Here is a 12,588-nt window from a genome sequence, read left to right as displayed (position 1 = left end):
TACACACTAATATACTATAGTTGAAAAAAAAATGAATATATATATATATATACAATTATTTTATATATAATTTTTTTTAACTATATATGATGTATGTGTGTATATATATATATATTTTATATATATATAAGATGGCTCCAAGAGACACGATTAGCTTAAAGATCTGCCTGCATTGCACAGAGATCCAGTGATGACATCACTCGGTCTAAAATAAAGTATGTAATGCAAATTTAATGATTTTATGGAAATATAAGGAGACTAAACTTGTTCTAAAATAATAATAAAAAAAATAAAAAAAAATGTATTTCTATTTGATTTTCTGTCTGATCAGAAATGAGTGATTAGTGAACAATTTGATTAAAAAATAAAAAAACGATCGTCAGAGTTCATCATGGGAAGGTGAGAGGTGCGAGTCCTCGGAAGGCAGCGGTCAGCGTGTATGGCTCATTTCAGTGCTGGAGTAATAGTCGGCCCCAGACCGGCACCACCCTGTGACGTCGTTATGCAGCATGGCAGCCGTCCAAGACACGCTGCCCAGCAGCTCAGAAGATAAGAAGGAGGCCGGTCACATGGGGACGGCGGCGGCGGGGAGAAGTTTATTTAATAACCGTCACCATTCAATTGTTTACATAAGTAGTTACACACTCAGAGAGGAGGCGACGCAGCGCCACCGACCACAAACCGCCACCGATCATTATTATATATCTGATATACAGAGACTGATGTGACTGGCTCAGTGTTCTCTGTACAGCACTGTGGTATATGTCAGAGCTGTATACATGTATTATAATAATAATAATAATAATAATAATAGTAGCGTGCAACTGCAGGGGGGGAGGGGACATTCGAGTGTAAGTTCCTTTGGTGCAGAGACTGATGGGACTGGTTCAGTGGTTCTCTGTACAGCGCTGCGGTATATGTCAGACCTATATAAATGTATAATAATAATAATAGTGGGGGAGGGGACAGAGTGTAAGCTCCTTTGGTACAGAGACTGATGTGACTGTGGGGGAGGGGACATTAGAGTGTAAGCTCCTTTGGTACAGAGACTGATGTGACTGTGGGGGAGGGGACATTAGAGTGTAAGCTCCTTTGGTACAGAGACTGATGTGACTGTGGGGGAGGGGACATTAGAGTGTAAGCTCCTTTGGTACAGTGACTGATGCAACTGGCTCAGTGTTCTCTGTACAGTACTGCGGTATATGTCAGACCTATATAAATGTATAATAATGATAGTGTGTGACTGTGGGGGAGGGGGGACATTAGAGTGTAAGCTCCTCTGCTGCAGAGAGTGATATGACTGGCTCGGTGTTGTCTGTACAGCACTGCGGTATATGTCAGAGCTATATAAATGAATAATAATAATAATGATAAGTGTGTGACTGTGGGGAGGGACATTAGAGTGTACATTTTTGTTTACTAAAAATCTTACAAACATAATAAATACATATTTACATATATACAAAATAAATAACAATATATAAAACAAAAAAAGGTTACATCAGCATAAAAACTGAAAATTACTTTTTTGCCAGAAAAAAACAAAGAAAACTAAATATACCAACCAAGACACATGATCACAATATTATTATTATCACAATACAACTAAACAAAGCCATAAACGTTCACCTAAACACCCCCTCAGGCTAAGAAACCATTACCCATGTATCCCATGCATGTGGTCCTTTTTCCAAAAATCGAATCTTATATAAAGATCTAGGGGACGTGCAAGGACAGAAAGAAAAGCCGGACACCCAGAGAATGACAGACAGCAGCTACGGGGACCTGACATTCCTCAACGCCTTTGTCCAGGCACCCCCCCCCCCCCCCCCCCGGGGTGCCACCCGTCCTTCTCAAGATCCCGAATCTTCCCAACCTCACCCAGAATTGTTGTGCACCACCACCTCAACAGGAAGGACTTTTTTCCCCGAATGGAGACCTGACACGGTGCGTTCCATGTGAAGAAATGGACTACTAAGCCAACTAGAAAAAGTGTCTCAAAATCAAAATCCCGATGTGTCTAAAAAGACCCGTACGACCACTCCGCATAACTCAACCTGTAAAGGAAAAGGGATACCCAGAGGACCACTAACCCACTTATAGTCTTCTACATTGAAGGGGCACCAAAGCAAGAAATGGTCCATTGTCTCCTCCACCCCACCACACTCCTCCGCAGAGCGGTGCTTCACGTTGCCCTTCACTTAGCCCTTGTACACACGGTCGGAGATTCCGACAACCAAATCCGTCGGATTTTGTCCGAAACTGTTGCATACACGCGGTCGGACGAAGTTGTCGGAAAATTTGATCGTTCAGAACGTGATGACGTAATTTCGTTACGATGGGACTACGCTCAGGCTAGTAGCCAATAGCTTTGATGTAGGAATTTGATCTGAGCATGCGTGGCACTTTGTCCGATCGGAATTCTCTACACATGATCGGAGTATGTCCGATCGGAGCATTTTGTGGGAAAATATTTCTGGCAAGTTGGAAAATTTGGTCCGACGGATATTCCGACGTGAAACAGTCCAATGCAGACCACACACAGTCGGAATATCCGCTAAAACGCTCCAATCGGACACATTCCGTCGGAATCTCTGATCGTGTGTACAAGGGCTAAGAGTCTGCCATGGAAAGAGCGCCAGGCCAAATACCAAGGGATTCTCTCTAGATTGAGCAAACGCAGACCCTCCCTCATAACAGGGCCTGGGCAATCCCTCAAGGGCAGCATCTCGATAAAGGCAGATTCAACAGCCCTCCTCTCCAGGGCCTTCCTAGGAAGAGACTTCATTTCTTCCGCCATCACTTGCCACTGCCGAAGTATTTTCAGGCCACGGAGCAACATAAGCCGGGAGCTCACCATGTCAGACACTTATCAAGCCATTTAATTCTTCCAATGGCCTTGAAAAACCCAACAATCCTTTTTTGTAAGCTCCCACCACTCTGACCTACTACTGCAAAAGTCCACGATTGATACCGGTGCCTGAAAAAAAAATCCTTAAAGGATTGACTCACCTTCTTATCGTCCAGGAGAGTGCCGAATTCAGCTTCCAGTTACCCCTCCCCCTAGGTGGCGTATCGGGGCTATTCAGAGTCACAAACAGAATACAGTGATCGGAAAACTCCACCGCCTGACAAACTGGTGCAGAGAGTTCCCCTTAAAAAAAAAAAAATACCCATCTATTCTACTCTGACTACTACCTCGCTGAAAAGTGAATCCTGTGTGGTCTGGCAGCAATGAATGTGAACATCAACCAGACCCACCTCTCTAGATATTTTGTTTAAAAAAAAAAATAAATAAATAAAAAGCCGTCACAGTCCAGCCTGGCTCCGGTACCTTTCCTGTCCTAGTGATGGAAATCACCAGCGAAGACAACTTGCCGGGCTGTAAAAAGAAAAGTCTTGATCTTCATGGAGAGGCATTTCCTGTCCCACTTTGTCTGGGGCCCGTAGATGTTGATCAGGTTCAGGTCCTGCCCCTCCACAGAGATATCTAAGACCATGCATCTCCCCATCTCTACCTCAATAAACCAACGACAGGTTACCATGCCAGAAAAAAAAAAGTACCGCAACTCCAGTGTAAGGCTCGCCCGCAAGAGACCAGAAGGAGGGGCCGCGCCTCCACGCCTTCTTCATCCGGATGAATATCAGTCAAACTAGACAACCGGGTCTCTTGCAAAAAGAATATATATCAGCATCAAACCTGCTGAGCAAAAATAAGGCCATGTTACGAGCACTTACCGTTTTTTTTGCGTTAATGGTCGCCACCTTCAGTGGAGTGGGAACCGCCATCAGGATGATTGAGGTATACGTTTCTTAGCTTGCTTACCCCCCACCCTAAATAGAGACCCTACACGCTTCAAATGTCCCCTGTGATTCCCCCTCCATGGAAATCACCGACTCATCACCAGGAGAACTTCCACCTCGGAAAACACCTCAAAAGCATTTGCCACCTCCACCCTCCCAGGTTCAGGAGCTTTGACATCCATCTTCCTGATCCTCCGCCTCTTATGCTGCGTACACGCGATCGGAATTCTCGCCGAAGACCATCCAAGGCTTTTCCCAAGAATTCCGATCGTGTGTACGCAACAGAACTCCACTCAAGCTTGTGTTGCCTACACACAGTCACACCAAATTCCGACCGTCAAGAGCGCGGTGACGTACAACACTACAGCAACCCGCGAAAATTAAGTTCAATGCTTCCGAGCATGCGTAGGAATTTTGCGTTCTAAACTTTTTCCGTCTGAAAAATTGAGAACCTGCTCTCAATCTTTTGCTGGCCGAAATTCCGCCAGCAAAAGTCAGATGGAGCGTATACACACGGTCACATTTTTCGATGAAAAGCTCTCATCGGTCTTTTGCTGGCTGAATTTCCGATCGTGTGTACGCGGCATTACCCTTTTTCCTTTTAGCCTCCAACCATTCCATATCCTCATTCGACAATCATGATGGCAGAACCCCCCCCCCCGGGCATCCTCAGCCCCCCCCCCCACATCATTTACCCCAACTTCCACATCATTCACCTTGCATTCTGCACCAGCCACTCTCATTCCCTTCCCACCTCCCCCCACCATCATCCAATCCACCCTTCACTCCACCTCTCTGTGTCTGCCACCTCCAGCTGCACTTCTGCCACACCGAGGAGGAGGGGTTGGCACCACCATATACGCTGGTCGAGGCACCCTCCACTGCCTTCAATACACTAGGAGAAATAATAGGCGTGAAGTCTGTTCACCACTCTATCCTGGAGGACTGGTAAGGACTCCTCATGCATAGGGACAGGCCCAGGATCCATTGAGCACATGGAGTAGGCCTCGGTGCCTCTGGAGAGCCTCCACCTTCGCCTCCCCCAACCCACTGCATGGCGGTTGGGGGGAGAAGCCTGCAGGACAGGCCCAGGCTTGAGGTTTCCTCCAACTCAGAGCAAAGTAGAGCAAGCCAACAGCACCTTGCAAAACAGCACCCCGCAAAACAGCACCACCTGGTGGAGAAGCTCCTCCGGGACAGAGACTGATGTGACCTGCTCAACCATGAACTTTTTTTGGGTGCAACTCCCCTTTAATAGGTTACAATATACAGCATAGGATCTTGCTTAACCACTAGAGATCCGTGCTATAGCCGAATGACGGCTACAGCGCGGACCTGCTTTGCCGGGTCTATTGACGTCGCCCCGTCCTGTGAGGGGCGCGCGCTCTGTGATCAGCGAGTCTATGAGACTCGCCTGATCACGGATCGGCGCAAGGGGTCGATCCCGACCCCTTACCACGTGATCAGCTGTCAGCCAATGACAGCTGATCATGTGACACAACAGAGCCGGTAATCGGCTATTTTTCCTCCTCGCGCCGACAGTGCGAGGAGAAAAAAAAGAAAGGCGATCACCGGCGGCCGCGAGAGGGACATCAGTCCCGTTCACGGCCAGCTTATCAGTGCCCACCTGCCCCCTGCCAGTGCCACCTAACTAAAAAAAAAAAGTGCCCCCATCAGTGCCACCTATCAGTGCCACCTATCAGTGCCCAAAATCTGCAACAACAGTGCTGCACCCCAGTGCCACATATCTGTGCCCATCAGTATCATCTACTAGTGCCCATCAGTGCCGCCCATTAGTGCCAGCAGTGCCACCTATCAGTGCCACCTAGCAGTGCCCATCAGTCCCATCTATCAGTGGTACCTATCGGTGCCCCTTAGTGCCACCCATCAGTGCCATCTTATCTGTGCCCATCTTTGCCCATCAGTGCAGCCTTATCTGTGCCCATCAGTGCAGCCTATCAGTGCCCACCAGTGCAGCCTATCAGTGCCCACCAGTGCAGCCTATCAAGTGCCCACCAGTGCAGCCTATCAGTGCAGCCTATCAGTGCAGCCTATCAGTGCCCACCAGTGCCCGACTCATCAGCGCATTTCAATGAAGGAGAAAAATGACCTGTTTGCAAATTTTTATTTTTTTTGCATGTTTTTTTGTTTATCAAAAAACAGCTGTAATTAAATACCACCAAAAGAAAGCGCTATTTGTGGGAAAAAAATGATAAAAATGTCATTTGGGTACAGTGTTGTATGACCGCGCAATTGTCATTCAAAATGCATCAGCCCTGAAAGCTGAAAATTGGTCTGGGACTGAGGGGGGTTTAAGTGCCCAGTAAGCAAGTGGTTAAAGAACTGTCTTTGAGCTCCATTTTGTGACTTTGCCTAGGCTGAGATGATGTGATCGGTCTGCTGCAGGGAGTAGGAAGCATTTTCTCATTCTCCCCTCTCCCAGCGATCAGCCTGTGCATTGTAACTTTGTAGCATGTCACAAGGGGAGAGCCTGCAGCAGGGGCTGAGCTGTGTCAAACACTCACATGATTGTGTCATGTCTGGTTTGACATCTCAGTTCCGAGATGATGACCCCGGATGATGCCTGAACAAAGACGGTGCTATCCTTCTGGAGACAAAAAGCAGATGAAGGCATTGTGGGGAGGGGGGGGGGGGGGGGTTACACTGACACATTGGGAGTAATAAATACCTGGAAGGGTTACACCGACACATGCTACTCTTAAAATTAAAAAAGATCTGGTGATTTATGTTAGTTGTACTTACAGCTTTCTTTTCGGCATCTTTCCCCGTATCTTCCAGGTAGGAGAGAACGAAGTCGATCCTGCCGCGCCATCGCGGAAGAAGATGGAGTCTTTGCTCTGGTGCTGTCCGTCTATCTGTGGGAAGTAAAGTGAAAATCAGCGATACGGTTTTCGGGACGCCGAGCCGGCAGGTGAGCAGCCCAATCCGCTGCAGAGAGGAAAAGTAAAGAAATCGAATTGTAGAAAAGCCAACTCTGGGGCAGCAAACGTCATGTGGAGCACAGTGCAACCCAGGGCAGTGATGTACGGCTGTAACCTATAGCAACCAGGCTCAGAGTTTTGCCAGGTGTGACCAAACCCATGAAAGAAGGCTTCTGATTGGCTGCCATTGCTCGCCCTGGCTTGCTTTACATAAAGGGGCTAAAATAACAAGCAGTCGATCCGCATTAAACATGGCCAGCAGTGCAGTTAGGTTTATGCAACATGTCGTGTTGGTGAGCAAACGTGTTGTGTGTTGCTGCCGTGTGACTCCCCCCCCCCCCCCCCCCCCCCCCCCCACACTCTTCACTTATTTATATGCAAGAAAAATGAATGTACATTATTGCAGCGCTTTTATGTGCATTTTTACAGCATGCAACATTTATCCACACCGGAACACACTGCCAAACGCATGTAAGCACAAAAATTAATAAAATAAATTAATTTGTAAAAAAAAATGTTGAAAACTATTTACAATTTTCCTTCCACTTAACAATTACGTGCCACTTTGTGTTGGTCTATCACATAAAATACATTTGTGTTTTTGGTTGTAAAATGACAAAAATGCGGAAAATGTCAAGGGGTGTGAATACTTTTTCAAGGTACTGTAAACTACTCTGTGCAATCCCTTTAAAGTGGAGGTCCACCCTAAAGTGGATCTTCCGCTCATCGGAACCCTCCCCCCCTCAGGCGCCACAATTGGCACCTTTCAGGGGGGAGGGGGGTGCAGATACCTGTACAGTACAGGTATTCTGCACCCACTTCCAGGATAGCTCTCTGCGGAAAGGGGCGTAGATTACGCCCCTTTCCGCAAGTGCCCGCCCCTTTCCGCAAGTGCCCGCTGCCTGATGGGAAACACACAGATCCCAGAGACAGCGGGGACCGTCCTCATTGCGCAGCGCAACTCGCGCATGCGCAGTAGGGAACCGGGAAATGAAGCCGAAAGGCTCCACTTCCTGATTGCCATACCCAAGATGGCGGCGGCAGCACCCGAGAGACGATCTAGAGATCGGCTTCGGGTGCCGACATTGCGGGCACGCTGGACAGGTAAGTGTCACTATTTTAAAAGTCAGCAGCTGCAGTATTTGTAGATGCTGGCTTTTAAAAAAAAAAAAAAAAAACGCAGAGTCCCAGCGGACTCCCGCTTTAAGGCTGGCCATACACCATAGAATCTGATTGTACAGCCTCCTTTAAGTCTAGTACACACAAATATATATATTTTTTGTTAAACTGAACAGGTTGAACAAAAAACTAAAAAAAACTGACAGCTCCAGTCAGATCTGCTGTACTAACAAGCTGACATTAGTACATGGATCTCCCCTGCTGTGCTACTGTGTTGTGAAAGGGGATCTTGGGGACTTCTCCTCCACCAGAACACTCCAGTCAGCGCTCTCAGTCATTGACCAGGAGCCAGTCGGGAGATCTTTTTCGGCCATCCTCCTTGGACAGAAGCGGATCGACTACAGTACACATGGACCGAATGTTGGGCGGTTTCTATTGAATCAGCTGATGTTGCCCGGCATTCGGCTTTACACTGCTCTTACTCTGTACAATCTGACTGGACATTTACATCAGAGGCAGTTGGGTACGTTTTTAAAACACAGTACAAATGGATATGCAAGAAAAATGAATGTACACCATTGCAGCGCTTTTATGTGTATTTTTACAGCATGCAACATTTTTCCACACGGGAACACACTGCAAACGCATGTAAGCACAAAGCCGGCTCCCCTGGCTAATCATGGCCACTCACAGGTAATCTCTCATACCGCGATTACATGAGAACGATTGGCCCAGGGACGCAGATTGCCCCCCCCCCCCCCCGCTGGGGTTCTCCCATCTAATCAATAGGTGTGAATGTACCTATACCAGACACCCCGACTGACCCCAACCCCTCATCCGGACATTTGAATTATTTTCTTTTTATTTACATAACATTTTTTTTTTTTTGTTTACATTCCTCTCCTCTAGTATACAATGTATCTCTTGTGTACTTCTCCTCTAGTATACAATGGGGGTTATTTACTTTAAGGCAAATACACTGGGCACTATAAGCGCACATGGAAGTGCAATCGCTGTAGATCGGAGGGGGACATGCAAGGAAAATAAAAAAACTGCTTGTTTGCTTGTACATGATTGGATGATAAAATCAGCAGAGCTTCCCCGTACTTGTAGTGCACAGTGGATTTGCCTGTATCTTTTTGTGCATTTCTTTTCTACTAATGTATATTTTTTTGTGTATTTCTCTTCTAGTATACAATGTATGTTTTTTATGCACTTTTCCTCTAGTATGCAATCTCTCTTTTTGTGTATTTCTCCTCTAGTATTCAATGTATCTTTTTGCATACTTCCCTTCTAGTATACAAAGCATCTTTTTGTGTACTTTTCCTACTATTATACAATGTATCTTTTTGTGCATTTCTCCTCTAGTGTACAATGTATCTTTTTGTGTATTTCTCCTCTAGTATACAATGCATCTTTTTTTGTGTATTTCTCCTCTAGTATACAATGCATCTTTTTCTGTATTTCTCCTCTAGTGTATAATGTATCTTTTTGTGTATTTCTCCTCTAGTATTCAATGTATCTTTTTGCATACTTCCCTTCTAGTATACAAAGCATCTTTTTGTGTACTTTTCCTACTATTATACAATGTATCTTTTTGTGCATTTCTCCTCTAGTGTACAATGTATCTTTTTGTGTATTTCTCCTCTAGCATACAATGCAACATTTTTGTGTATTTCTCCTCTAGTATACAATGCATCTTTTTCTGTATTTCTCCTCTAGTGTATAATGTATCTTTTTGTGTATTTCTCCTCCAGTATCCAATGGGGAAGATTTACTAAAGCTGGTGCACTCAGAACCTGGTGCAGGTGTGAATGGTGGCCAATCAGCTTCTAATTTCAGCTTTGGCAATAAAACCTGGAAGATGATTGGTTTCTATGCAGAGTTGAATAAGACTTTGCGCTCCCCAGCTTTAGTAAATAACCCCCAGCGCATCTTTTTATGTATCTCTCCTCTAGTATACAATGTATCTGTTTGGATACTTCCCTTCTAGCTTATAATATATCTTTTTGTGTATTTCTCCTCTAGTATACAATGTATGTTTTTACTTACTTTTCCTCTAGTATGCAATCTCTCTTTTTGTGTATTTCTCCTCTAGTATTTAATGTATCTTTTGGCATACTTCCCTTCTAGTATACAAAGCTTTTGTGTACTTTTCCTACTAGTATACAATGTATCCCTTTGTGTATTTTCACCTCTAGTACACAATGCATCTCTTTGTGTATTTCTCCTCTAGTATACAATGCATCTCTTTGTGCACTTCTCTAGTATACAATGTATCTTTTGTGTACTTCTCCTCTAGTATAGAATGCCTATTTTTATGTAGTTCTCCTCTAGTATGCAATGCATTGTTTTGTGTGCTTCTCCTCTAGTGTACAATGTATCTTTTTCTTTATTTATAAGAAGAAAGAATACAGGGGCAGGCTGTACAGTTACTGATCACTGTGCTAGGCAATGATAGTTTATTACATCAATCATGTGATTGAGAGCTGATCTTCCCAAGTCCTGATCATTAGTACTGGACCCAGAGAGTCTTTGGTGACAGTGCGGTCTCCATGCTGGCCAGGACAATCCCAGGAAGATACATATACTGGAAGAAGACCCCCTCTGTGAGGTCACAGATGTTTATACACACATTGGGAAAAGGGTAAAGTAATAAAGTTCTGAGTTTACTTTAATTCTGCCTGTGAATGTTGACTGATATAATTAGGAGGTGATATGAGGTGAAGAGATGGATTAGTACTTTAGAAATGAGTCTGGATCGGATCCAGCCCCCGCAGATGGCACAACAGAGGTAATACAACACCACCAGCTCTACCAGAGTCATTAATAATGGATGGGCTCACACCTAGAAGACACACCAGAGTCATTAATAATGGATGGGCTCACACCTAGAAGACACACCAGAGTCATTAATAATGGAGGGGCTCACACCTAGAAGACACACCAGAGTCATTAATAATGGAGGGGCTCACACCTAGAAGACACACCAGAGTCATTAATAATGGAGGGGCTCACACCTAGGAGATACACGAAAGTCATTATTAATGGAGGGGCTCACACCCTGAAGACACACCAGAGTCACTAATAATGGGGGGGGGGGGGCTCACACTTAGGTGATCATGGCAATGCTACATGCCCTCCAGTGCCAGCTCACTCAGCCTTGACTTTGTTTGGAAATTGGAGTGAAATGTCAACAAATCCGCCCAGGAACGGCCGCCGTGCCCGGCTCTGACTAATGTCTTCTAGGGCAGCAGCCAAAGAAAATCAAGACTCCGAACCGAGGCAGAAAATGGAAAACTTGTTCTCACCGGAGAGAGAGCAATACTACGAAGAGCCGATAGAGAACCACAGGGACCGAAACACCACGAGAGAGAAATCCCCCCCAACTAAAATCCCATCATTGGATCAAATATCGGAGAATTACTGAGGATGATCCCCGGGATTAGATCTTCAAAATAACTGGATTTTAAGGGGGGGGGGGGCGGGGGAGAGAGCGAGAGAGCCAGAGCGCGAGAGCAAGTGCACGAGAGAGAGGGTGAGAGAGAACGAGAGCGCGCGCGAGAGAGGGAGAGAGCAGGAGAGCGTGCGAGGGCGAGCAAGAGAGAGAGGGGCTAGCGCGAGAGAGGGACTAGCGCGAGAGAGGGGCTAGCGCGAGAGAGGGGCTAGCGCGAGAGAGGGACTAGCGCGAGAGAGGGACTAGCGCGAGAGAGGGACTAGCGCGAGAGCGCAGGAGAGAGGGCGAGAGCGCAGGAGAGAGGGCGAGAGCGAGGAGAGAGGGCGAGCGCGCAGGAGAGAGGGCGAGCGCGCAGGAGAGAGGGCGAGCGCGCAGGAGAGAGGGCGAGCGCGCAGGAGAGAGGGCGAGCGCGCAGGAGAGAGGGCGAGAGAGAGAGGGCGAGCGAGAGAGAGAGGGCGAGCGAGAGAGAGAGGGCGAGCGAGAGAGAGAGGGCGAGCGAGAGAGAGAGGGCGAGCGAGAGAGAGAGGGCGAGCGAGAGAGAGAGGGCGAGGGAGAGAGAGGGCGAGAGAGAGAGGGCGAGAGAGAGAGGGCGAGAGAGGCGAGCGAGAGAGAGAGGGCGAGCGAGAGAGAGGGCAAGCGAGAGAGAGGGCAAGCGAGAGAGAGGGCAAGCGAGAGAGGGCAAGCGAGAGAGAGGGCAAGCGAGAGAGAGTGCGAGAGCGATAGAGGGCGAGAGAGAGCAAGAGCGAGAGAGAGGGCAAGAGAGAGCGTGAGAGAGAGCGCGAATATAGGGGAGAGGGGGAGAGAGAGAGAGAGAGAGAGAGAGAGAGGAAATGGCAGACAGAGAGAAGGGGGAAAGAAAGGATTGAGAAAGGAGATTAGGGATGGGGGGAGAGAGGGAGAGGAGAGGAGACAAGAGAAGAGACATTGGAGAGAGAGAGAGAAAGATATGGGAGGACAGAGATAGAGATAAGAGGAAGGGGGAGAGATGGGGCCAAAAGGAGATGGTGGGGAGAGATAATGGGGCTCTGACAGAGGAGAGATTAGAAGAGAGGAAACAGTGTAGATAGAAAAAGGAGATGGAGATGAGAGAGAGAGAGGAAAGAAGATGAGAGGTGAGAGAGGGGGAGAGGAGAGAAGAGGAGAGGTGAGAGAGGGGAAGAGGAGAAAGGAGAGAGGAGGAAGGCGAGAGGAGGAAGGCTAGAGGAGAGGAGTGGAGAGAGGGAGAGGAGGAGGAGAGAAGGAGAGGAGAGGGGGAGAGGAGAGGGG

At 47.0% G+C, this 12,588-nt stretch overlaps 1 protein-coding gene across 1 annotated transcript in view; it reads right to left on the bottom strand.

The window, feature by feature from the left end:
- Nucleotides 1-12,588, bottom strand: part of ANO5 (anoctamin 5) — a 137,627-nt gene that overhangs the window by 61,242 nt on the left and 63,797 nt on the right. The window contains 2 exon segments of the mRNA XM_077453611.1: nt 6,568-6,629; nt 6,632-6,680. Coding sequence (XP_077309737.1) covers nt 6,568-6,629; nt 6,632-6,680 — 111 coding nt within the window.

The sequence above is a fragment of the Lithobates pipiens genome, unplaced genomic scaffold (assembly GCF_037356315.1).
Source record: "Lithobates pipiens isolate NorthernLeopardFrog02 unplaced genomic scaffold, aLitPip1_a1.2 Scaffold_24, whole genome shotgun sequence".
Lineage (NCBI taxonomy): Eukaryota > Metazoa > Chordata > Amphibia > Anura > Ranidae > Lithobates > Lithobates pipiens.
Note: the sequence above shows the minus strand (reverse complement) of the source record. Positions and strands in the feature narration are given on the sequence as shown.